Source organism: Heloderma suspectum, chromosome 7, assembly GCF_057233095.1.
Source record: "Heloderma suspectum isolate Gila_16-S chromosome 7, 16-S_ref, whole genome shotgun sequence".
Classification (NCBI taxonomy): Eukaryota; Metazoa; Chordata; class Lepidosauria; order Squamata; family Helodermatidae; genus Heloderma; species Heloderma suspectum.
Genome location: NC_139464.1, coordinates 107,218,507 through 107,245,298, shown reverse-complemented (window position 1 = coordinate 107,245,298; position 26,792 = coordinate 107,218,507). Strand labels below are relative to the sequence as shown.

General features: G+C 47.3%; 1 protein-coding gene across 3 annotated transcripts in view; it reads left to right on the top strand.

Annotated features, from left to right (window-relative positions):
* The window catches only part of MAGI2 (membrane associated guanylate kinase, WW and PDZ domain containing 2), a 977,993-nt gene that overhangs the window by 742,937 nt on the left and 208,264 nt on the right, over window positions 1-26,792 (top strand). For 2 of the 3 annotated variants that reach the window (XM_084811512.1, XM_084811513.1), the window contains 2 exons: window positions 838-959; window positions 3,035-3,217. In XM_084811512.1, the coding sequence (XP_084667638.1) occupies window positions 838-959; window positions 3,035-3,217 (305 nt within the window). Of the gene's footprint in view, window positions 1-837; window positions 960-2,155; window positions 2,285-3,034; window positions 3,218-26,792 lie in introns of all 3 variants that reach the window. The other variant, XM_084811511.1, reaches the window with a different exon arrangement.

Below are 26,792 nucleotides of genomic sequence, written 5' to 3'. Positions count from 1 at the left end.
CATTCGTTATGTTCTACACAATGGCGGTGGCCTGATTTTGGCAAAAGTCTGCATGTCCTTTCAAAGTAAAGGATATCAAGCAAACGTGGCAAACAATAGGATGACATGTTTAAAAATTGTATATTGCCCACAATTATTAGGATTCTGAATAGGAGTTTCCATTTAATGTAGATGTTAATTATGCTCTTACTTTTTCCAGGATCAGTACTTGCATACCTAATAGAATTCTTACTCCCTTATACTGATGGAAAAGCTGCACTGTTTGCTGCATCCTGCAGTGCCACATATAACTGTACATGCTAACAGTTGAGAAGCATGGTCATTGCATTTTTGCAGTATTTATCCATTTGCATCCTGCCCTTCTTCCAAGGAGCTCAGAGGTGGCATTTAAGCCTCACAATGAAGTAGCTTAGGCTGGAAGGTAGTGACTTGCTTATGATCTTCTATTGAACTTCATAGCATTTGACCTTGGATTTCCCTTGTCCAAGTCTAGCCCTCTATCTACTGCACTAAACTGGATCACAATGTTAATATATCTGATAACAATACACCACACTGATGGTGGACTTTCTCAGCAAAACTTCCCTTCAGTCCCCCTTAGGAACATAGAAAGCTGCCTTACTGACTATTGATCCATATAGCTTAGCATTGTCTGCACTGATTAGCAATGGCCGTCCTGGGTTTCAGACAGGAGTATTTTGCAGCTCTACCTAGAAATGCCAGTGATTGAACCTGGAAGTCTTGCTCCTGGGATAGAGAGCTAACTATGATCGTATTCAAAATATGGTTTTTGAAAAGGATCAGGTTTGATTGACAATTGATTTCTCTATCTTTCAGCCACATAAATAGAAGGACACAATTTGAAAATCCTGTTTTGGAAGCAAAAAGGAAGCTACAACAGCGTACCATGCCCAACGCAGAACTTGGAACCAAGCCTATGCCGGCCCAAGGTTTCCGAGGTACAGTATCATGTCAGTGCACCATATTTTAAATTAAAACTATTCCATTAAGTTTTCCATTATTTTAGAGCAATGTTGTTAATATGTGATTATAAAATTGAAAGGTACATTCAATTCCGCCCTACCCCCCCCCCAGATATGAAAACAAAGGTTCTCAAATTGTGTCATAGCAAACCTAACTAAGTCAAGAAAAATATTGTCCTGCATTCTCCAGCCTATTTAAGACAAAACAAAGAGCAAGCTGGTCAGATTCTTTCTCCTGAATGGAAGCAGAAAGATCTAATGAAAAGCAATATTGGGGTTTCTACTCAATAGTAGTATTGGGGCCATGACAATTTTTATAGCCCCGGAGGGAGGGACCATCCAAGTAGCAAGAACCCAATGAAAAACAAGGAAGTGGCTCATTCATCCTCCATTCTGTCAACCTCAACGAGTAAGTAAGGCACACAGCTATTCACAATATGCAGTATATGCTGCGGCTGATTGTCTGTCTCCTGGTACAGTTTATAGAGCCAAAAGAGATATGGCATTAAATGTGTGAATGCATTAGACATATCTTCTTTTTTCCCTTTAAGAATTGCAGCCACAAGGGGTGGAGATGAGGAAACTGAGACTGGGACATGGGGGCGGGGGTCATTCTTTCCCTCCTCACTACAGTCCTGCCAAAAATCCCCACCTATTAGTCTAGGGTGGGAAGCTTCTATTGATGCCAATGGAAACTTCCCTTCTAGGGATCATACAGCTTCAGGGGGACAATTTTTGTCATGAGTGTGGCATGAGTGGGAAAGGGTGAACCCTCTTCCTGATATGCCAAGATCTTTCCCCTCATTCCCCTCTCACAGTTGCTATTGTTAAAGGGGAAAATAAGCAAACAAATCAAATCACTCAAGCACTTAAAGTTTCATTGCTTTTGCCCAAGAACATACCCCCAATCGAGACTGTGTGTTGTCAGAGGAACTTGTATTTCCCATTGGAACTGCCTCTGTCTCCTTAGGGAACTGCACCTCACATTTTGAGAATAATGGCTTTATAGCCCTGTTTGGTGGGAAATTAAAAGGATAAATATATTGGTGATGAAGAGGTTAATGCACGCAAGGGGTGGGGGGAAGTGGTTAACAGTCTATATTGGGTATAGAGATTAAATTATTTACATAAGCTTGTAGGCAAAGAATGAGCCTTCTTCTCCTTTATAACAGTAGAAAGCTCCTCATCAACATTACCTAGGCCCAAACATGTTCACCCGCGCCCTGCTCCTCAGAGGTCTCGCAGTGTGAGTGACCTGTCTCAGTGTCGGCGGGACAATGCTGGAGTGTACAGGCTGTATGGTATGTCCAAGTGCTGCTACTTACCCAGGCTGCACTTTTGTAACAAAACAAAAAAAGTAGTGAGCTGAGTTGTTTTTTTCCTTCAAAAAATCACCAACCTTTTCCCATACCTTCCCACACAACAAAGCACAGAACAGAGGCACTGGATGTCAGGCAAGGTTTTTCTCTTGCCTGCTGGTCTTTATCACACTTCACAAAGAATCACACTGAAAGCCAATGTCTAGGTCACTGAGCTGTCTCACAGGTTGTAAATGTTATCTGTCAGATATTAAAATCCTGCTTGTTGAGATGACACACAACCTGTGCTTACACATACATGCACCCCAACAAATGGCTAAGGAAGAAGAAGTAAAGTATAAAGCTATTTAGTACTGTTATTTCACGAAGCTACTTCGACAGTTGGAAGGGGGAAAAAAGAACAATGTAGCTAACTGCCACGTATCAGCTTTTTTAGTCTTTGGACAGCTTTTTTAATACCCAAAAGTCCGATTTCAAATTAACTTCATTAAGAAGGAAATACCACCTTAGATAAGCTGATCCTTCCCTCCCTGGTTTTTGCCTTAAATAGAAGATAACTCACTAATGCTTCTGTTTCTCTGAGAACGCTTGCACTTTTATTTTGCTTGTAAGTTTCAAACATGCCACCCTGTTGCCTGCTATCGCTTCTGCTGCACTGTGGGAGTCCAGCCATTGCTGTTTTTACAGCATGACCCAAACATTGCTTGTTTTTCTTTATGTTGACTGATGTAGAAAAACCGCTCTTCACCCGTGATGCCTCACAACTGAAGGGGACTTTCCTCAGCACGACCCTTAAAAAAAGCAATATGGGCTTTGGATTTACCATCATTGGTGGCGATGAGCCCGATGAGTTTCTCCAGGTGAAGAGCGTCATTCCCGATGGGCCTGCAGCACAGGATGGGAAAATGGAAACAGGTAAGTCAGAGGCTTTCCTTCATTTGGAGGAGGATGAAACTCAGCCAGAGGTGACTGAACAGCATCATCTATGTAGACACACTTGAAATAAGAAAGGTTGTTGTTTCTTAGTAAATCCCCCCGCTCCTGCCCCCGGACTGGCTCAATGCAAAATCAGACAGGAGAGCTGGTGTCAGGGTGGAAACTGAGCCCATAGAGCCCCAGAGCAGTTCTGATTCTGAGGAAGAAGAGCAATCCGTGGGAGAGGAGCTCGCTCATCTCTCACAAGCAGAGCAGCTGGCAAAGATTCCTCCTGCCAGCATTCCTGGGATAGATAGTGACCCTGGCAGTGAGAGAGCGCTGGAGGGGGGCTTGCTGGACGCTCAGCGCAGACGCAGGGAGCGACGACAGATGGAGGGTGCGGAAAGGAGGCGTTGCGCTCGTTTGGCGCTCAAACAACGGTCGCATCCCGAGGACCCAAGGGAAAGAGGGAGGATCTCTCCCTAGCCCATACGTTCAGGGACTTCCCATGGTTCCCCTTCAAACGGGGACCAACTGCCTTACCTGGAGCTTAGGCTACTCTGCTATCTTTCCCCAGTGCTGTTCCTTGCTTAGTTGCTGGTGATTAGCATCTGAAAGAGTCATTAAGTTGTAAAAGGATTAAAGCCTTGGAAAGAATCCTCATCATCTGAGTCCTGAGGTGGCTATTGGAGGGGACTGCAAGAGGCAGCTAGGGCACTCCTGACAGCTGAGGTAGTGCTTTGATCAAGCAAGGGACGGAAAACTGACCAGTTCATTCCTTCTTCTGCAAAGGCAGCAGCACCCTGAGACTACTGGGGATGTGGCAACTTCGTGTAATATATATCCACATTCCACACACTCAGTAATCATATTCAGAAGCCACAGTCCAGCAAGTCACAAGAGCACCAGATTTCAATTGGTACATGTGCATCAACATTTTGAAAAAGGGCACATTCAGGTGCTTCAAACTCAAGAATTTCTGCCACTAGCCCACACCGACATCCTCTTGAATCATGCTATTTCCCAATTTTTTATATGTCTTTCAAGAAGCAGACACCCAGAACACAGTTGGAAGAAAGCACCAGTAGGTTAATGAGACAGGGGTTTTACGTTTACATTTTTGTCTGTGTTTGATTTGTGCGTATGTTTGAGAAGAAGCCATCATTTGGTCTCTTTTATATTATCCAGAATCATTGTACATTTTGTACATACAAATATATTGATAGTGATGTGCAGATGGAAAACATCAAGAATTAAAATGTTCAAAGTTTCCAGGTTTTAAAGTAGAATGACTGAGGTTTGCAGGCTTTTTTGGATAATCCATCCTGTTGGACCTTATTTGCATTGTTCTCCTTGGCCTTAAGATGAAAATTGGCACAAAGTGGCAAAATTCCAGATGGTTTGTTAGTAAAAGAAATGGTGCACCAGAGCTTTGTTAGAAATCAGAATGAACTCTGGAGCACTGTTAACAGTAAAACACATGAATTGCCTTTGAACTGGATCATGCCCTTCATTTCTTCTTGTTTCTGACAGGTGTTTTCTCAGGGTTCATTAACAAGGCAGCATGCCAATATTAAAGGGAGTTTTACATGCCCTTGAAATTAAATATACAGGTGCAGTACTAAAAAAAAGAACATTGGTGCCTTTTCTGCAATGGTTTATATGACCACTTATTGTTTTGGAACTGATGGAACTGGGATTTTATTTTCTGTTCACAATTGCAGAGACATCTCCCAAATGACCAAATGCAAAGCAATGGGAACACTTGGATTGCACTTTTATTTTATTATTGAGTACGTTTTTAGAATATTTATTTTATTCCAGTGTATTTATTTAGGCCAACGTTTAGCTTTATTTAAACTACTTTGACTCTCCCAAAATGATAGCAAACCATCACATATTTAATTTCATACATGTGAAGCCTAAAATTCTGCATACCAGCTTATGCTACACATCATCCTGTGATAGGCAAATTCATCCTGCCATGCATAGTAGCAGTTGAGGTCCCAATATCACAAGTTATTACAGTTCAGGACTGGTTGAAATGTCTTTAGGATGATACTTAGGCCTGGTCTGGTGATGCTAGCAATCATCAACCTACCTTTTAGCTTGAACCTACTTTATTTGTACCAATAATCACATCTGTAGATGTGGCTAACATTGGAAAGAGAACAAGAGGAGGCAACGGGTAGGGAGTGAGGCCATGGGTGGGAAAAGAGGTAAATCCAAAGGGAATGGGAAAGTTGGGAAGGAAAAACTTCTGATAGGAAGCTGTGTTGGACTCATCTGGTGATCTTCAATGGCAAGATAACTCTACTTGTTTGATGACGTTCATCTTCTAGAAATGCATGGTTATAGTGTATACCAGTGGTGGCTGGTGGCCAATGTGACCGGTGGGGCAGAGGGCAGATCAGCAGAGGCAGAGCGAAGTGTACTTGCTTAATTAATCTTACACTTCAAAAAAGTTTATCATTTATAAATAAAGATATGACCAAATATGTGGCAAAAAGTAAGGAGATGCAGATTAGAACATGTTTTGCTTTCACTGTAGCCTTCATTTTGTACATTGCACACTGGCAAATTATATGGATGAAATGAAATGCACATAAAATACAGTCTGATGATAACACTACATAAAAGGGCATTATGTCTAAAGATGGGTGACTCCCATTAGATCTGATTCAATTTGAGTTCAGTACTACCAGTTGCTTTCTCTGAGACCAATTTGTTTCAGCTCTGCTGTTTCATGATAAGGAGTGTTCCAGACTGATGGTACTTACATATTTCCTAGCCTTCATGAATTGTGGGGACTTCATTTCTGGTGGTGTCTCATGCATGCACATCTTGCTAGAGTTTGCATTATATATAGGATATTGTATTCTAGTTGTTTCAGTACTTTTGATTCTCTCTGGGGAAGATCTGAATTGGCGATAAAAGCAGACAATTTTTAAACTAATGAAGGCAAGCAAAGATGATACCACAAGATTGTACAGATACAAGTGAACATGTTTCATGAAGATGAACTCACACATTCACATAAGCAAACTGGGCGGGCAGAATTTGATGAGATTTCAAAAAAAAAAAAAATCACACATTGATAATCTTCCAAGCTTATAAAACCTGTGTCTTGTCTAGGGATGGATGAAACTATCAGTTATGGTTTTGTTCTCTTTTTTCCAAACTTAAGTTCATTTCATTCTGTTTCAACATTAGTTTGTGATTTTTTTTAAAGTCCAAATGAAAATTCAGATGCATTTGTGCATATGTTTTGTGCATATTTTCCCTAATACATTCATTTTTGCAAGTAATTCTCCCTAATATAATGTGTTTTTGTATGTTATTTTTCCAAATATTCCGAATAATTTTCAGAAGGTGGTGCCTGGGGAACATTGCTTGGCCCTGTGGATTCTACAATATGGGGTTCTACAGGGGGCAATTTTGTCCCCCATACTGTTCAACATCTACATGAAACCATTGAGTGTGGGCATCCAGAGTTTTGGAGTGCAGTGTCATCAGTATGCTGATGACATGCAGCTCTATTTCTCCCTTACATCTTCTTCAGGTGAGGCTGTGGATGTGCTGAATCAGTGCCTGGCTGTGACAATGGACTGGATGAGGGCTAATAAACTGACGCTCAACTGAGATGCTGTTGGTGGGTGGTTCTGCTGACTGGATGGGGGGTGTTCAACCTGTTCTGGATGGGCTTGTGCTCCCCTTGAAGAAGCAGGTCCATAGCTTGGGGTCCTCCAGGAAACATCTTTGTCACTTGAGGCTCAGGTGGCCTCAGTGGCATGGAGTGCCTTCTACCAACTTCAGTTGGTGGCCCAGCTGCACCCCTATCTGGACAGGGATAACCTGGCTTCAGTTGTCTATGCTCTGGTAACCTACAGGTTAGATTACTGCAGTGCATTTTACTTGGGGCTGCCTTTGAAGATGGTTCAGAAGCTGCAGCTCATGCAAAATGCAGTGGCCAGATTGATAACTGGGACTAGAAGGTCCGCACATATAAGGCCAACTCTGGCCCACTTGCACTGGCTGCCTATATGCTTCTGAGCTCAATTCAAGGTGCTGGTTTTAACCTATAAAGCCCTACACAGCTTGGGACTGCAATACCTGACAGCACACCTCTCCTGAAATGAACCTACCCATACTCTACATTCAGCCCTCCTCCAAGTGCTTCTTCCAAGGGAAGCTCAGAAGGTGGCAACAAGGGAGCAGGCCTTCTCAGTAGTGGCCCCCCATCTGTGGAACGAGGTCACCAATGAGGTCCGCCTGACGCCAACATTATTATCTTTTCTGCACCAGATTAAGACCTATCTCTTTTCCCAGGCATTTGGCAGCACGTGATGAGTTTTACTCAGTCCTGGATATGCCTTTTGTTATGACATGACTGTTCAAAGTTGGTTTTAGTTATATGGTGTTTGTGTGTGTGCTTTTATGTAAAAGGCTTTTAAGCTTTTTATATTGTATTTTATTGCTTTAACTTCTGCAAACTGCCTAGAGAGCTTTGGCTATGGGGCAATATAGATATGTAATAAATAAATGCATGCATGCATTTTTGTGTGCAGTTTCCCCTAACCATTTTGTATACATTTTTGAGTGAAGAGCTGTATTTCAAAATCCAGAAAAAAACAAATATCGAAGTATAACTGTGTTTTGGTTGCATCTTGGTTTGGGAAGTACGAATTAGACAAATTTGCATTAAAATGATAAATGAACAAATGTCTCCCCCTCCCCTAGCCTCACCACGGTATGAATGTAGAATCGACCTGCATTCCAGCCTTGTACAAATGCTCAGTGGAGATGTGTGTTGCCTAAAGGATATCTGGAAATGTGACCAAACGTTTCTGGACTCTAGCAAGCACATCCATAGCTCCAGAATGATTCAGTATTATTAGACTAATATAATCTGTACTAATTTCCAGAGGGTTAGCTGTGTTAGTCTGTTGCGGCAAACACAACAAAGAGACTTGTGGCACCTTAAAGACCAACAAATTTATCCCGGCATAAGTTTTCATAGACACTGTTGACTGTCCATTTCATTAGTGGACACTGTTCATTGTCTACAAATGTCTGCATCCATTCTGATCTTATTATAGGCAATCATAAAATTATTTTCACAGACCTGTCTACAAAGAAATTTGAATTCATATGTTTCTTAGAGGTAGTTACTCACTAAACACTGGTCTCAGCCTCTATTAATATGACCGTGAAAGGGCACATGGACTTCATAACCCTTATTTTCATCTTTTTTAAAATTAATATTTTTTGTTTTACTTCATAGTAATTATATCACTTTTATTCCATCTGAGCTCTCTGCAGTGCCAGAATAATACCTGTATATTCCCATTTATGTTAAGCAAAATCTCTGGATAAAGTCTTTGCTTGTATTTCAGGGTTATTGAATTCAAATCCCCTTGTGGTTTCAGTTTTATTGCATTTTCTTCTGAGCTTCTCCCCCCAGCCCCCTTCCTTTCTGTTCCAGGCAGATCTCTGTATTTTCTGCTTGCTGTTGAAAACCTAAGATAAGCCACAGTTTCAAATAAGATTTCAAATTTTGCAGAGCTCAGGACTTTCTCGGTTTGTAATGGAAAAATAATGGGATATGAATCAGGAGTGAAATATCATAAAAGAGACATTGGTTTGGGGCCTATCTAGAGGAGTTTAAATTTGTAGGAGAAGTAATCATCAAATAAAAGCATCACCACTCCATCAGTCTGTGTGCTTCTGGAGGCAAGAAGTACTTATAGTCATTTTTTAAAAATCTGTATATTTCCATTGCTCCTTACTGTACCATTGCGATTTTCCTTTATCCTTTTCCCCTTCACCCTTTTCTCCTCCATGAAGTGTTATCTTCATTCATGCATATCTGTGCATGATTGTATTGCTATTCAGTTGTTCTTGGCTATGGATTTTTATTTGCTATCTTTCTGTTTATCTGTGCATGATTGCATTGCTATTCAGTTGTTCTTGGGTATGGAGTTCTATTTGCTTCCATTCTTCTTATACTATGTGTGGCTTTCAGCCCCAATTCTTTCTTGAACCTGTACACTGATGACCTTCTTTCTTACAACCCAATTCAGTGGATTGTTGTGTGTACAGAGCAGTTCATGTGATCAGGCTAAATGGACTTGGGACAGATGTAGCAACTAGTGGACCAGTTATGGTACCACCAGGACAGGCAAACTTATTTGCCTAAAAAGACTTAGACTGTATTGCCACCAGCCGCCAAAGGTAAGGCAAGTATAAAAAAAGAATTATGTGGCCATTCCTAAGTGGTCATTCTGCCTCTGAGTAGGGATGGCGGAGAATTTCTCCCCGAATCTTCGGGAGGCCAAGCGCCGATGCATTCGGCCCCCCGAAGTTGGTTGGGAAATTCTCCGCCGGCCCCCCGCCCCCCCCGGGACGGGACTTAACTTCGGTGAATCTCCCTCTCGGCAGCGGGTCCCGGCGGCGGTTTGGCGGTGGTTCGGTGCGGTCGGAGGCGGCGGCCGGTCTCCCGACCGGCTGCCACCGCCGCCATTGCAAAAAAAAAAACTAAAGTAAAAAAAAAAAAAAAGACCCCGTGATAGGCTACGTGACGATTTACATAGCCTATCATGGCTAGATTTCCAAAGTCAGCCATGATAGGCTACGTAAATCGTCACGTAGGCTATCACGGGTGACTTTGGAAAAAAAAAAAGCGCATACGCAAATGGCGGCGCCCATGGGGCGCCACCATTTGCGTTCCTTATTTTGGCACGTCTAGTCTACGTAAAGATTTACGTAGACTACGGCGAAAATAAGGGCACGCTATTTGCGTTGCCCTTATTTTCGCCGTAGTCTACGTAAATCTTTATGTAGACTAGACGTGCCAAAATAAGGAATGCAAATGGCGGCGCCCCATGGGTGCCGCCATTTGCGTACACGCTTTTTTTTTTTTTCAAAGTCACCCGTGATAGGCTATGTGACAATTTACATAGCCTATCATGGCTGACTTTGGAAATCTAGCCGTGATAGGCTACGTAAATCGTCACGTAGCCTATCACGGGGTCTTTTTTTTTTTACTTTTTGTTTCGTGGCCAGGGAGACGGGGCGCTTCTCCCCGTCCTGAATTTCGCCCGGGCGAGGCAGGGCGCCTCCCCCCCGGCCTGAATTTTGGCCGGACGAGGCGGGACGCCTCCCCTCCCTCGCCTGAACTTCGGGTGGAGAAGCAAAGCGCCTCCCCCCCACCGCGAAGCCAGGCTGCGAAAAGGTAAGTGACTTTCGTACATCCCTACCTCTGAGCAGAAACATTGCATGATAAGATGTAGTGATGTAGCTGGCCCATAACCTCGACATTCATTCGTTCATTCCTTACATTTCGGTATTGCCCAATAGTCAAAGCTCTCTGGGTGGTTCACAGCATGATAAAACTAAGACGTGCCATACTGTGGGGAACATGACAGTTTATGGGATGTAGAAGATTGTTGCAAGTTGCTTAATGTGTTGTTGCACTTATAAAGACATCTTCTTGCTACGGTAGCTATACTTCATGTGATATACCTCCCAAAAGTGCTTTTAGAGTGCAATCCTATGGGGATAGACAGCCGCCTCCGAACTCGGAGGCAACCGCCTATCCAATGCAGGGTAGGAGAAGCATGGAGGGGATCGTTCCCTCCGTGCTTCTCCTGCCCTGCATTTGCAGCTGGACAGCCGATTTTGGCTGTCTAGCCGTGGGAAGGTAGAGTGAGGGAGGAGGCTGCCGGACGACACATAGGATGTGTTGTACTGGCATTTCCACCTTCCCTCGCCCAGAACGCCCTCCCGGAATGCCCCGTTTTGGCTGCTCTGTGCTCCTCTTCCAAACGCAAAGTGCAAGGCTGTTCTGCGCTGCCTGCAAGGCAGTGTGGAAGGAGGGAAGGTCAGTTCTCTAGGAACCGACCTCAGAGGACAGTCTCCAAGGTTGGTTCCCTGAAGACCACATATCCTATGGCTATCTAGCCACTGACTAGCGGCCATAGGATTGCTCCCTTAATCATTAATACCTTTTATGGGTGTAATATCTGGATATTTATTGGAGAATTGGTCAAAAGGGCCCTTTTTTTGCTTTTGTCTTAAATAACAAATAATCTTCTAATGCTATTTTTAGAACTCTGTGAGAATGGCTCTAGACATGCTTGTATGGATAGCTACGTTTTGTTCCCAATAACTCATGCAACATACAAAATAGCCATTTGGTGTTAAGATCTAATATAAATTATTCAGCTTCTATCTTGTACTTGCTGAAGGTTTATGTTTCTCATAATAATCTGACTGTTTTGTTTTCTTTACTTTGCTGTGTTAACATGCAGATCAGAAAATATATTCTGGAGAAACAGGTCATCTCCTTACTTGATTATACATGATTATTTTAAACAACAACAACAACAAACAGATAAGGTCCAATGGCACTGGGTGACACATGGAGACGATATAAACTTGCCAAAGTCCTGGCATGTTTTTATGGTTTCATACATATCTTTGAGAATTTGCATTGATAAAGCAGTATATACATTGTTCTAAATAAAATGAAAGAAAATACGTAATATATGTATTATGAATACATCACAGTTGGAAAGTCAGTAGGAGAGGCCAATTGTGTCTTATATAGTATGAAATGAACTTTTGCAGTCCACTATCCATCTTTCAACACCACATGTGATCTTAGACCCTCCTGTGAGATCCTGCAAGATGTAAGATGACACGGATCTTGATTTTTCATTCATAGAATCATAGAATAGTAGGGTTGGAAGGGGCCTACAAGGCCATCGAGTCCAACCCGCTGCTCAATGCAGGAATCCAAGTCAGAGCATCCCTGACAGATGGCTGTCCAGCCTCATCTTGAATGCCTTCCGTGTGGGAGAGGCCACCACCTCCCTAGGTCATTGGTTCCATTGTCATATTGCTCTAATAGTCAGAAAGTTTTTCCTGATGTTCAGCTGGAATCTGGCTTCCTGTAACTTGAGCCCATTATTCCGTGTCCCATTATTCCATTATTCCTCCTCCACTTTATAGCACTAGTCAAATGGATGTCTCTCCCTAACTGTACTGACATGCTGCAAAATGGACATTTCTAACCCAGTCATAGTGTCTGTCTTTCTTATTTATTTATTTATTTATTTATTGTTCATTTATATCCCACCTTTTATCCTCACAACAATCCTATGAGGTAGCTTAAGCTGAGAGCCAGTGACATTGTTCAGATGTTACGATGGGTTATTCAGCTTCTGTCTTGTTATTTAACTCATTGTGGCTTATCATGTCATCTGTCGGGAATTTTTTAACCCATGATGGCTTATTTGGCCAAAATAACCCACTCTGATAATCCATGGTCTGCAGTAGGGGTTATTTAACCCGCTGTGGGCTGTCATCTACAGAGTTGTGCAACAAGTGCTATTCAGATCGCCGCTGCTCTGCTTCTCACAGGCATTCTCTGTATAATGGAAACACCTTAAATCACCTATTTCAGCATTGTCTGTGGGGGCAGGAGGAATTCACAACTGAGAACACTTAAAGACATGCAATGGCTATGGAGGGAAATGTGCAATTGCGTTTTAGCACTATAGTGCTTTAGTGATATTGAGAACAATTAAAAGCCGATATGCCAGTTAAAAGCCTGTATGCCAGATACTGAGAACACTTAAAGGTATCTATGGCTATGGGGAGAAATGTGCAATTGAGGGTTTTAATGATGCATCAGTGCCTCCTGACTAAGAGGCACTGTGGGTTAAGTTTGGTCCCAATCCTGCAAATTTCCAAGGCGTTATTGCCACCACCCCCTTTTTGGTACTCCCAGGATTTCTCCTCCTTTGGGGTAATGCATATCCCAATCCTGCAAGCTTTCAAGAGTTTATTTGTGCTACCCCCTTTTTGGTGCACACTGGGTTTTCACTCCTTGTAGCCTCTGCTGCGATGTAACGAATGGGTGAATCACCACCACTGCTCAGGTGGGAGGCCTGCAGCGGGACAGAGGACAGGGGAATGGGTCAGATTAGGCACAGTAGCTTAATAAGCTACTCACAGTACCTTATTAGCCTGGTCATGGGCAGGGTATTGTGGACTATTTCTAAAAGAAGCTCCTGTGAGTGGCTTATTAAGCCACCAAGGCTTAAAGTGATGTCCAAATGCGGCCAGTGACTAGTCCAGTGAGCTTCATGGCCAAGTGGGCAGTAGGACCGATCTCCCAAATCCCAGTCCACTACTAACTCAGTCTAACCACTCTTCTGCCCACCTATTCCAGGGCCTAGCAAGAAAGCCTGGAAGACTGTAGGCCTGTGATTTCCTATGAAACTGCAGTTGTAGAAAAAGGTTCTAGTGAACAGCATAGTCAACGTCTCAGTGGTTATCTATTTGCAAGGTGTGACAAAAATAAGTCAGAAATGGTTGTTGTCCTCTAATTTTTTATCCCATTCACTAATGGCAAATTAGGCATATTGTTTCACTATAAGAGCTATCAGGAAAGGCTCCAGAGGTGTTTCATAAAGAGATGATAAGCAAGTGAGACTTGGTAATAATATATACAGATTAATAACCTAGAACTGTCTTCTGAAATTTCATCATTTAAGCATTCCATCTTTGGTTCCAGGATTAACAGTGCTAATTGTTTAAGCCAGGACTGCAGAACCTCTTTCAACCCGAAGGCTGGATGCCATTTTGGATAAATTATCGGGAAGTGGAGAGGCTGGACCACATTCCAGTGGAGAGGGAGGGGTGGAAGGGGACAGTCCAAAAATGGTATCATATTTTAGCTTAAAGCTCTTACTCCCAGGAACTAAGCCTTAGGAGAAGCATTTCTACCTTTTAGAATGGGGAAAAACTGCACAAAAGCTGAGAAACCATGAAACGATTGGAGTTTGGGAGAAAGGGGTGGAGCCGGGGGAAAGGGGTGTGGCCTTCTGAGGAAGCTGGGCCGAGATTTGACAGCCCTGGTTTATGCATTCCATCTTTGGTTTCAGCTTTAATAGTACTACATTTTCAGTCATTTTATTATGATTGTTTCACCTCAACATCTCCTCTAGCATATATGTTTTACCGAATTATCTTTAATTGGCTTCTATCTTTAATGCAATATTATTGGTTTTTAAAAGAATTCTGAATACTTTAAAAAATCAGTCATGTTTGACTGTTCTGCTGCATTGTTAGAATTGGTTTTACCTGGTGCTATTTATTGATTACAGGACATGATATTGTCATGACTGTGTAATGACTGTGTATTTATTTATGTGTTTTTTAAGTTTTTATTTGTAAACTGCGTTATGAGGGCAGTGTTCCCTGAAAGATAGGTTAGAAATTCTTTGATAAGCAGATAAAGAACTAAATGCAGAAGATTTCACAAGGTCCATCTTTTGTGGGTGCTCCATTTGAGCACTTGCAAAACATCTTGTGGGTGCCAGAAGTGCCCATTACCCTTCCATTGCCTCCAAAGGCCCTAAGCCTTATGGCAGAAGAACAGGAAGGTGAGGTGGTGGTGAAGGTGGCAGCAACCTGCAGCAGAGCATCCTTTTTCCACTGGGAAGGTAACTGGCTCTGCATGTCACAACATGTGGAAAAATAATTCTATTCACATTAGTTTTCCACTGGGGAGAAGGGTCAGTGCTTGGAGGAATAGTGACATTTTCCTTCTGGGGATGCTGGGACTTATAGTGCAGAATCCAGTGGGGTGGTTGCGCCCCCACTGATTCCTTTCCGCACCACCGATTCCCTTCCAGAAGTGGTGGGTCTTACCAGTTCCATTAGACAAGTGGGACCCACCACTTGCACAAAGGAGATTTAGCACTTCCTAGGGGAAGCCCTGAAATGAGCAGAAACCCTCATTTCTGGAAGGAGGCAGGTTGGTGGAGCTCCCTTACGGAAGCTCCACCAAGCTGCCTTCTTCCAGAAACAAGCATTTCCTCTCATTTTGGGTTGCCTTGGAAGTGCTAAATTGCCATTACGCAAGGGGGGGGGGCTGCTTGCATGTCAGGAATTATTCTGATCGTCTGGAGGTAGTTAGCAGCTCAGACTCAGAATGGGAACAGCCAGAACTGGGGGAGGCTCCCTCCCTATCGAGCTCAGATATGGATAGGCGTTCTTCTCAGGAACTTGGCACACAGATGGCTCAACCTGAAGCCCCCCGCCTTTCCTCCTCCATGAGAACTCAGGTCTCGGGGGAGGAGGAGAGTGCTGTGACTTGAAGGATGCTAGAGTCCATTGCAGAGCGAAGCAGGAAAAGTTAGAGGCAGAGCTCAGATGGTCCACCTTGTTGGCTATGTGTGATAGCCTATGTAGGAGGAAACAACTGCAAGAGAGGGACACCCTCCCTACGTTATTCTGGCCGGCAACCAGAAAACAATAACCGGAAAGTTATTGTTTCAAACTGCCCTGCCGGCAACGTCTCTGATTCCCACTTGGCTCCTCTGCTGATATTCGTAATTGTGTGGAGTAGGTGTTTTCCTTTGTAGCCTGAGAGTCTCTGAGGATTTGCATTTGTAAAGAGCCTGGTCGTTAACTAATAAAGTAGTGAGCCTGAAGCCTGGTATCCTGGAGTGCGTGATTACAAAGGGAGAGGACCAAGGGACCTGATGTTGCGCAACAGAAGTGGCAGGGCGTAAAAGAATCAGTGGGTGTGGAAGCACCACCTTGGATTCTTCCTATAGTCCCAGTCCCCACACCAGCAGAGAAGCATACTTTGCCAGGGAGATCAACCTCATGCTGCAAACACCTACTGAAGGTAAGGTTTATGGGCCTTCAGGTGGACAGGGAAAGAGGAAGAAGTGGTGGCGGCAGAGGTGGCCAGCACTGGCATTTGTGAGCTCCACCATTCAAATGCTCAATACATTCCTAGTTCCAAGGGCAAAGCCCAGGCATTTTGATGGGGTATAATTATGATGTCAGGGATAGCTTTACTGTAGCCAGTTTTCACTTTTTGAGATTTTCACCTTATGTGTGCTGTTAAACATATCTCCTGAGTTTGTGCTGTGTAAAATTTTATATGCATCTCCAACTGTCACAATATGAGTCTGCTGGATTTGGTGTTTGTTCATGTGAACCAAAGAAATATATGGTTTCATATGAATTCAAATTAAGAGTTGTGGATGTTCCACCTTGCTTTGATGCTTTGAGATAAAGGAGTGTGTCATGCAAAACTATATAGACATTTATGCCCTCACCCCGGCGCCAGCTTGTCTGGCCGAAAGGGGGGGGCCATTGCGGGCGGGTGGGGTGACAAGACGTAGGGGCCTCTGATTGGTGCACCCTAGTGGCACCACCATGCAAGGAGGGGCAGGCTGAGTTGCCTTAAACTCAGCCCCCTTCCCAACCACAGCTCTCTGGCTCGACGCAGCTAGAGAACTACAGCTCCGCCTAGAAACAACGAAGGACACCTGCCTGCTGGAAACCGGTGGCGTCATCGTTCCAGCCGCTTGAACTCCGCATGTTATCAGTGCACCCAAGGCCTCTCTGCCACGCCGGTGCTTGCCGCAGCTCCGGGATTGCTGGCGCTCGCGGCAGGGTACGCGCGCTCTGGCGCGCCTCCCTCGTGGCTGGTGCCTGCCCTGCTGGCGGGACCGCCGACCTTTGTGGCGGCGCGCGCTGAGGGCCCCAGCGCTTGCGGCGGCAGCGTGCCTGCTCCCTCCTTCTCCTCGCCATGGCTCGGCACGCCTGCCGCGGCTCCGGGTTTCCCGGCGCTCGCGGCGGGGGCGCACGTGCTCGGGCGCCGCCCCCTCCTCTACCCTGCGCCGGCAGCATGCATACGGCCATGGCGCACCCGCCCCCTTCTTCCTCCCGGCCGAGACTCGCCCTCGGAGCGGCCGCCCCCCCTCTTTTCGTCTCCTCGGGCGGTTGCCACGCGCCTGCGCCGCCGCGGCTGTGGGGTTGCCAGCGGTCGCAGCGGGGGCGCGGGTGCCGCCCCCGCGGCCGGTGCTTGCCGCCCGACGGGGGCGCCGGCGGCGGTGATGGTGGGTGCCTGGGCGCGGCGCCTCCTAGTGTGCTCCCTGCTGTGGCACCCGCGCTTCCGGCGGCCGTGTGCCCACCCCCCCACTCGCCTCCTCAGAAGGATTGCCACGTGCCTACACCGCCGCGGCCCCGAGGTTGCCGGCGCTCGCGGCGGGGGCGCATGTGTGCGAGCTCCGCCCCCTTGGCCGGCGCTTGCCGCCTGTCGGGAGCGCTGGTGGATGTGCGGGCGCGCGCCCGGGCTCACTGCCTCCTACTGCGCTACCCTGTTGGTGCGCCTGCGCTCCCAGTGGCCGGGAGCCCGCCCCCCCCACCGGGGGTCGCAGCTCCGTGAGGGGAGCGTCTGCTTTGATCCTCGGCAGCTCCAGGCAGGGCTAGGAAGGAATCCTGCCTGAAACCCTGGACAGCCATCGTTGAAGTTCATTATTGACACTTGGGCTGGATGGAGCAATGGGCTGTCCCAGCATAAGGCAGCTTCCAATGTTCAACCCAAAAAACAAAAACCAAAACCCACAACTTTGAGGGGTGCCGGCGCTTGCGGCGGCGACGTGCCGCCCCCCCCCTTTGTCCTCGCTGGCGGCGGCACGTGCATCCCCCCCCTAAAAATACGCAAACACGAAAACAAAACAAAACAAAAACAAAACAAAATAACCACCTGGGGCGCCCGCCCTCAGGAGCGGCTCCCGTGGCCATGGGCTCTTGCTGCACCTCTTGGACGCCAGGCTTGCAGCAGGTGGCAACTGCGCCCCCTTCAAAGCCACTGTGTTGGAGTGGCTAGAGTGTTGGACTGGGACTTGAGGGACCCAGGTTCTAGACTCCTTTCAAGGGGCACCATTTAAGGCTGAAGCCCCTCCTGGACATGCACAAGGTCCCAGGTCCAGTCCCTGGCATTTCCAGGTAGGGCTAGAAAACCCCTATCTGAACCCCTGCAGAGCCATTGGGAGAGCCACAAATTCTCCACCCCTGCCCTATAAGCTAATAAGGTTAATGGCTAGACACACGGTGTCTTAAATGTGAACACATAGAGACATACAGAGAGAGGATCTATGTTTTTGAGCTCACCTCTCTAGCCACTGCCAGACACTGAGGGTGCCCCCCCTGTCGGGCGGTAGCAGCAGCGCTGCCGCCTGCTGCCTGGGGTGCCCAGTGACTAGCCCACTGGGACCTCCTGCTATGTGCTCTGACCCCTGCCGCTTTACTTCTAGGGGTGGTGGTTGGTGTGTTGGTCTGGGTCCGGGCACCCGGGCCCTTGTTTCTTCTTGCCAATGTCGTGCCAAGCTTACCTCACTTTCTACATCATGTCAAGACCTTCCCCCTTCCCCGGCCAGGCCTAAGTAACCCCGGTGGTCCAGCCTAAGCGAACGCGACAGCAGACCCAACGCTCGCTACTTCTTTCTATTTCAGCTCGTCTCTGGGTTCAGGGCATCCGGACGCCACTGAGGCCTCCATCTCGCCTTCGCAGGTTCACCATGGCAGCACTCCACCACTGCAGGCAGTCCACCTTCCTGCGGCATCTCCGTCAGCAGTGATCCAAGCAACATCCTTATCCTTGGGGTTTCGCCCAGGCGACACACCACAGCTGGAGGCGGTCCGCCCTCATGGGGCATCTCCATCAGGAGCATTGCAAGTGGCATCGCCTCCTTTGCTCCCGGGGACCCGGACACGGCTGCCCTGGATATGGTGAGATTAGGGATGGCGGAGAATTTCTCCCCGAAACTTCGGGGGGCCGAGCGCCAACGTGTTCGGCCCCCCGAACAAGTTTCGGGGAGAAATTCTCCGCCCCCCCGCCCCCCGCCCCCCCCCCGGGACGGGACTTACCTTCCCTGAATGTCCCTCCCGGCGGCGGGTCCGGCTGGCGGTTCGTCCGGTGTTCGAGCGGGGCGGGAGCAGCAGCCGGTCTTTCGACCGGCTGCCGCCCCCGCCATTGCAATGAAAGAAAAAAAAAAAACACGTCCCCTGATAGGCTACGTGACGATTCACGTAGCCTATCACGGCAAGATTTGCAAAGTCAGCCGTGATAGGCTACGTGAATCGTCACGTAGACTATCACGGGTGACTTTAAAAAAAAAAAAAAAGCGCGTACGCGAATGGCGGCCCCCATAGGGAGCCGCCATTCGCGTTCCTTATTTAGTTGCTGTAGTCTACGTCAATGTTTACGTAGACTACGGCGAAAATAAGGGCAATGCTATTTGCGTTGCCCTTATTTTCGCCGTAGTCTACATAAACATTGACGTAGACTACAGCAACTAAATAAGGAACGCGAATGGCGGCTCCCTATGGGGGCCGCCATTCGCGTACGCGCTTTTTTTTTTTTAAGTCACCCGTGATAGGCTACGTGACGATTCACGTAGCCTATCACGGCTGACTTTCCAGATCTAGCCGTCATAGGCTACATGAATCGTCACGTAGCCTATCAGGGGACGTTTTTTTTTTTACTTTCGTGTTCGCGGCCGGGCGAGGCGGGAAGCCTCCTCCCCGGCCTGAATTTCGGCCGGGCGAGGCGGGAAGCCTCCCCCCCGGCCTGAATTTCGGCCGGGCGAGGCGGGAAGCCTCCCCCCCCCGGCCTGAACTTCGCGGGGGGAGCAGCGAAGCGCTCCCCCCCACCGCGAAAAAGCTGCGAGAAAAGGTAAGTGACTTTCGTTCACCCCTAGGTGAGATGACTGCACCTCACCCCAGTTATCCAGACTGGTGACCTTCAGGGCCGTGGGCTTGCTGCCTTAGCTTACCTCCCTGGGGCGGCTGACCCTCCCAATGTCATCTCCCTATATGACGCCCGGGCCGCTTGCAGCTCCGTCAGTCACACCCCGGTAACCCCAGCCGCTTAACGCAGCATCTTACAGGGTTTTGCTGGATTAATTTAGGATCCCTCGCCTGCCCCCGCCCGCTCGGGCATCCACGTAAGAGACATATCAGATCCCTACGCTAATCTGGCGAGTTGTACTGTCACCAGGGCTACTCCTTCTCGTAATGTCTTTCACCTGAGGAGGTGTGTGAATGGCTTATGTTGAGGCTTCTTGCAGGAGGGCCGCCATTGCCCTTCTCTGCACAAGGACCTGTTGGACCAGGACCTTCCGCTCCAATTTTGACTCCTTCCCGGCCGGGTTCGGCGACAGATCTGGCAGTGGCCACAGTCACCAGGCGGTCTCCCGCACTGGCCCTCGGCCTATAGCAGGTCCGCTTCTTCAGCACTGCTATCTGTGTCGGGAATAAAGCCCCAAGGACACATAGTCCCAGGACACGTGCAGTTTCCGTGATTCGTAACCTCTCTTCCCTGAGGGCCAGTAAGTTAATCACGAGATCCCTGATCATCTCTGCTCGGTGCGACACACCTCTTCAATGAGGTAGCTGTCTTGGTCTGGGATTCTGGCCACGGGTCCCTGATGGGCATGGGCTACATGGAATCCAAAGACGGTGGTCAGTGTTCTGACCTAACGCAAGTACTGCCCCCCTTTCCTGTTACTTCGGTGCCCCTTAGCTCACAAAGGCTGAGGGCCTGTCTCCCACAGCAACATTCGGGAAAGCCAATCCGATACATTTAGGTGTTATTCTCGCCTCCCTCAGGACAACTTTCAGGTCCTTTAGGCACAGCTCCAAGCAGTTATACATCAGGCATGGCTTCAACTTAATAGGGCTTTAAAGGCACCTCCTTCCGGAAGCGTGAGCCTCTCCTCAAAGCCAGACTGCGGACCCACATGGTTCCGCCGCTACCCCAAGGGGTTTCAGATTCTTAGGGCAGGTCCGATTGTGCTGTGGGTATTGGCCTGTAGAATAGAGGCTGCTGCCCCTGTCAAGCACATTTATTTATTTATTTATTTATTTATTTATTTATTTATTTATTTATTTCATTTCTATACCGCCCAATAGCTGAAGCTCTCTGGGCGGTTCACAAAAATTAAAACCAAACAACACACAATGAAACAATTTAAAATATATAGAACATTAAAACCACAATATAACAATACAACCACAATAAAACCTAGCAGCAGTACAGGAGTTTAAAATACAGATTTAAAACAGCAAAGATAAAAATTTAGAAAGCTAAAATGCCTGGGAAAATAAAAAGGTCTTCACCTGGCGCCGAAAGGAGTACAATGTAGGCGCCAGGCGAACCTCACTAGGGAGCTCATTCCAGAGCCGGGTGCCACAACAGAAAAAGCCCTCCTCCTAGTAGCCACCCGCCTCACTTCCTTTGGCAGGGGCTCACGGAGAAGGGCCGCTGATGATGATCTTAAGGTCCGGGCAGGCACATATGGGAGGAGGCGATCCTTCAGGTAACCTGGCCCCAAGCCGTTAAGGGCTTTGAATGTTAACACCAGCACTTTGAATCGGGCCCGGAAATGGACTGGCAGCCAGTGCAGCTGGAAAAGCACATTGTGGGATAACCTTATAGCCAAGTCAGTAAACCCCCCCCCCCTTCAGTATGACAACATGACCACGTTATTCATTCTCCGTCCTCTTGAAATTGGAAGGTCATGTCATGTGTCAGTATGTTCGCGCTCCAGAGTCAGTGTTACAACATCTGGTTCTGGGTCCAGCATGTGCCGGGTTAGGCAAACCCAATTGTCGATGCCTTATTGTGAAATTAGGTCAACATCTTTCGGGCCTTAGCCCCGTGGGTGCTCCATTCCCAGATCCCATCCTTGCAGTACTATGGGCGACTGGGATTCTGAAGCCAGGCATGCCAACCTGCATTCCAGGGCTCTCCGTACAGGAGCCACCTACGACAGAGCAGGTGGGGTGTGCCCCGCATTAGGCAAAGCCTCAGCGATAGGATTCATGGACCTTATCTATAGATCATTGGCCACAATTTCACGCCACTTTAAGGAACAGCAGACTATCTGGGACCATAAGTCGCAAGCTGGCCATTTAGCCTTCCGGCCCACAAAGTTGGGTTTCACTGACTCCATGTCAGATTTTAGGGTCCGGTGGGCAAGATAGTGTTGGGCACAGATGTTGCCTTCATTAGTAATTTAACCACCCTCTCTCTCCAGATACCCCCTTTCGGGCTCTGGGGGTAATGGTCCTCCATTTGAGCTTTTCTATAAGACGTTTCCCTGTTCCACGTAGCAGCCTTAACGGAATGCAGGGTTGGTCTGGGCTCACAAGGTCGACTTGTCCCGGAGGGCCTTGATTTGCTTCAAGGCACAGGTCTGGCCCAATGTAACCCATTTACATATTTGGTGATCAAACTGATCGGTATGGCAAGGGCACGGCAGTGGCCCATGGCCAAACGCAAGCCAGCGGATTATGCTCTGTCGGCAGCTTATGGGTTTTATGGAATGCCACGGTTCTGAGGAGGGGCCTCCGTTTTATCACTTCAACAGTTTACTGTTGACTTAAGGGCAATCAGGCAGTTTCTACATTAGCTTTACCCCACTAGCCCTAGGTAATTTGCAGTTCAGAACCCACTGTTGTTACATTGAAGCAGTCGCCATGGTAGCCGCTGGAGGTTTCTCTCTCAGGCATGTTATGGCATTTTGAAAATGGGGCTTCACAGCGTTTCGGCCTGCGTTCACGAGTTGTCCGCTTCTTCCTAATTTTCGCTTTGCTTGCCCTAATGTGCTTATTCCTTAGACTAGCAGACTCGTCGTACACCGGTACAGGTGCTCTTACATGGGCACGTTATGATGTCTGGAACTGCATGAAGGGCTTGTATGTCATCTTCAGACTTCAGCTTCTGTCATCCTGTCACATTAAGATCCAGTGGCTCCATAGATGTGGCATACGGTGGGAGTCCCCTCCTCACTCTGTCCCACCAAAGTTTGTCAGTCTTCCTCTGCAGGTCCAGGTGCTGCACATTGAAAGGAATGACTTCGGCCATAAGCCAGGCAAGGACCTGATCAAACAGGCCTTGGTTGAGATGCAGGTGGTCCGGCATGCCTGGCCGGAAGTAGCCTATTGCATCCCTCACTGCTCCCATGGATCAATGGGAAGGAATGGAATGACGTTGCCAGTAGCAGGGCATGTCTGAAAGTGCATTGAGAAATGGCTTATAGCCATGTGAATGAAGTGACGGATGCACCACCCGCCAGGGAATTATGTGAACATGGAGGGAGCGTTACAGGTAGGACGGTGTCCGCCTGTCTCATGTAGTGTATAACATATTTCTGTCTGATCTGCAAAGGGGCCTGCGGGAAGTTCTTCTGCGCAGGTGGGGGGAGTTTCACAAGCTCTAGGCTTGTGATTCCTGTGGCGGCTAGGACGGGCAAAAACAGGAAAGTAGGGATGATGTGCATGCAGAGGCACCTTATGGTGACAGGTGATGCCTGAGGCCCCCCAAACGGGTTGTGCGGCTCGGCGGGGGGATAAGGGTTGCCTGGGAGACCAACCCTACTCACTCACCCAGGTGTTGTGCGGCACCGGGTTGGGGGTGACACCGGAAGGTCTACCTCCCCCAGAAGGGGCAGTCCGGAGGAATGGCAAGATCACCGCCACCCCTCAGGCTGGGTATGTTTTCACCCAAGAAGTGCCAGCTAGCCGCTGACACAGTTAGATGCCCTTCCTAGTTACCCCTTTGCAGCTGTTTCAATAAATGTGGCCCAATTTTCAACCCAAGCTTGTTGTCTGCGTCTTCCTTAACCCATCTCCGCTTGCAAATGCCCTCACCCCGGCGCCAGCTTGTCTGGCCGAAAGGGGGGGTCCATTGCGGGTGGGTGGGGTGACAAGACGTAGGGGCCTCTGATTGGTGCACCCCAGTGGCACCACCATGCAAGGAGGGGCAGGCTGAGTTGCCTTAAACTCAGCCCCCTTCCCAATCTCAGCTCTCTGGCTCGACGCAGCTCCCTCCCACCCTCCCCTAAGCAGTGTGGGTTTATTACGGGTTGCCCTTTGGGAACCATGTAGGAATTTTTTGGCTCACAGTTCGATTGGCCTATTACTGTGCGTCTTTTTTGCCTACGTCACACTGTTTTGCAGGTCGAGTGTGTCCTGTAAGGGAATATGGTCTTTATAATCGGTCACATTCTAGTTGGCGGCTAGGACGGGCAATAACAGGAAAGTAGGGATGGTGTGCATGCAGAGGCACCTTATGGTGACAGGTGACGCCTGAGGCCCCCCGAACGGGTTGTGCGGCTCGGCAGGGGTATAAGGGTTGCCTGGGAGACCAACCCTACTCACTCACCCAGGTGTTGTGCGGCACCGGGTTGGGGGTGACACCGGAAGGTCTACCTCCCCCAGAAGGGGCAGTCCGGAGGGATGGCGAGATCACCGCCACCCCTCAGGCTGGGTATGTTTTCGCCCAAGAAGTGCCAGCTAGCCGCTGACACAGTTAGATGCCCGTCCTAGTTACCCCTTTGCAGCTATTTCAATAAATGTGGCCCAATTTTCAACCCAAGCTTGTTGTCTGCGTCTTCCTTAACCCATCTCCGCTCGCAATGCATCAAAGCTATAAATCACAGTAAATGCTATGAACCAAATTTACTCAAATGATAATATTCTTTGCATTCATGTGATATTCTCCATGACATATTATACTGCCATATAAATAGCCCATGAAATAAGCATTTTCAAACCTTCACTAATTTATTTTGCCTTTGATTTCTCAGAAGATACCTAATCAATTTGTGGTATAAATTAAATGGTGAGGGTGAATATCACCATATTAGATTAAATGTCTTTTCCAATTTATCAAGGCCCACATAGATTCAGATGGTAGAAAGGAATTTTCCCATCAGAGTTTTCAGCCTTAGCTTTATTCTGCTTGTGATCTTATTAAGACCTTATTAATAAGAGTTACATAAAGTTGTTTGGACCCTCAGATGTCTAATTTCCCTGTTTGTGGTGGGATATATAGGATATATAGGTATGTCTACATCAGCACTCTTCTAATTTCAGATCACTTTTTCTCTCCTTTTTGTTCCACTACAAAGCCTACGTTTTTCGTACATACATGCTTTGACTCCTGATATTATGGACTTAGTTTGTTGTCCATTTTTCTAAACTTGCCTAGTTGCACTCAGGCCATTGGTCATACACAACTATAACATCTAATGCAGTGAGCCAGGAAATGGGAAAGGGGAGCTTGACTGGATTGTACTACTCATATTTAACTCTTATTAAAATAAATGAATAAGGTATCTTTGGATATCTGTGAACAATGACAGATATACTGTTTTTAAAAGAAGAAGGGGACGCTCCAATAATGGAGGAAGGATGCAACAGTGCCTGGGAAGAGGGACATACCAATTGCATGAAGGTTGATTCTTCTTTAATGAAGTACAAGGTTTCACATGAAGATCCCCACAAGTGGAATTCTGAACTGGAGGTGTGTTGTCTCAGCTCTCTCTTCTTGACAGAGAACCTTATTCAGTGAAGCTCCCTAGTGCTACCAAATTGAGAATCACTTCTGACTGTGAAGGGATGAGGAAAGTTGAAAGTAACAGAAAGAAATCAGAGTTCTGTTGTGGAGGGAGGAAAGGAGACTTAGATTGAGTAAAAGAGAGAGAGAAAGAGAGACCTACTCAACACATGCACTTGCATCATGTAGCATATGGCATCTAGGGATGGGCAAAAGTCCCTTACCTGTTCTCGAAGCTTGCTTCGCGGTGGGGGGGAGGCGCTTCGGTTCTCCCCCCGAAGTTCAGGCAAGGGGGGGGAAAGGCACCCTGCCTCGCCCAGCCGAAATTCAGGCCTGGAGGGAGGCGCCCCATCCCTCACTGGCGAAATTCAGGCCGGGTAGAAGCGCCCCATCTACCCAGCTGCGAAAAAAAAGTAAAAAAAAAAACCACACACACACACACCCGTGATAGGCTACGTAACGATTTACATAGCCTATCACGGCTAGATTTCCAAAGTCAGCCATGATAGGCTATGTAAATCGTCATGTAGCCTATCACAGGTGACTTTGAAAGAAAAAAAAAAAAAAGCACGTATGCAAATGGCGGCTCCCATAGGGACCGCCATTTGCGTTCCTTATTTTGGCACGTCTAGTTTATGTAAAGATTTGCGTAGACTACAGCGAAAATAAGGGCAACACAAATAGCATTCCCTTATTTTCACCGTAGTCTACGTAAATGTTTATGTAGACTAGATGTCCCAAAATAAGGAACACAAATGGCGGCGCCCATGGGACGCCACCATTTGCGTACGCTTTTTTTTTTCTCCAAAGTCAGCCGTGATAGGCTACGTGACGATTTACGTAGCCTATCACGGCTGACTTTGGAAATCTAGCCGTCATAGGCTACGTAAATCGTTACGTAGCCTATCACGGGTGGTTTTGGGGGTTTTTTACCGCACTTTTTTTTTTTGCAATGGTGGCGGCAGCAGCCGGTCGGGAGACCGGCCACCGCCCCTGCCCCCGACGAACCGCTGCCGAACCGCCGCCGGGATCTGCCACCGAGAGGGACATTCGGCCACGGTAAGTCCCATCCCAGAGGGGGGGGGAGGGGGTCCGGCGGAGAATTTCCCCACCAATTTCGGGGGGCTGAATGCGTTGGCATTTGGCCTCCCGAAGATTCAGGGAGAAATTCTCCGCCATCCATAAATTGGCATCCTGTTTAAGAGCTTAAGAGCTGACATTATGTTTTGGAAGATTTGCCTTTGTTTTTCAATGTATAAATTAGCATCTGAGGTGGGGACATGGAAAAGCTCACAGCAGATACTGCTGTGACTAGCAGAAATCTTGTGATTTTAATACTCACAGAAGCAA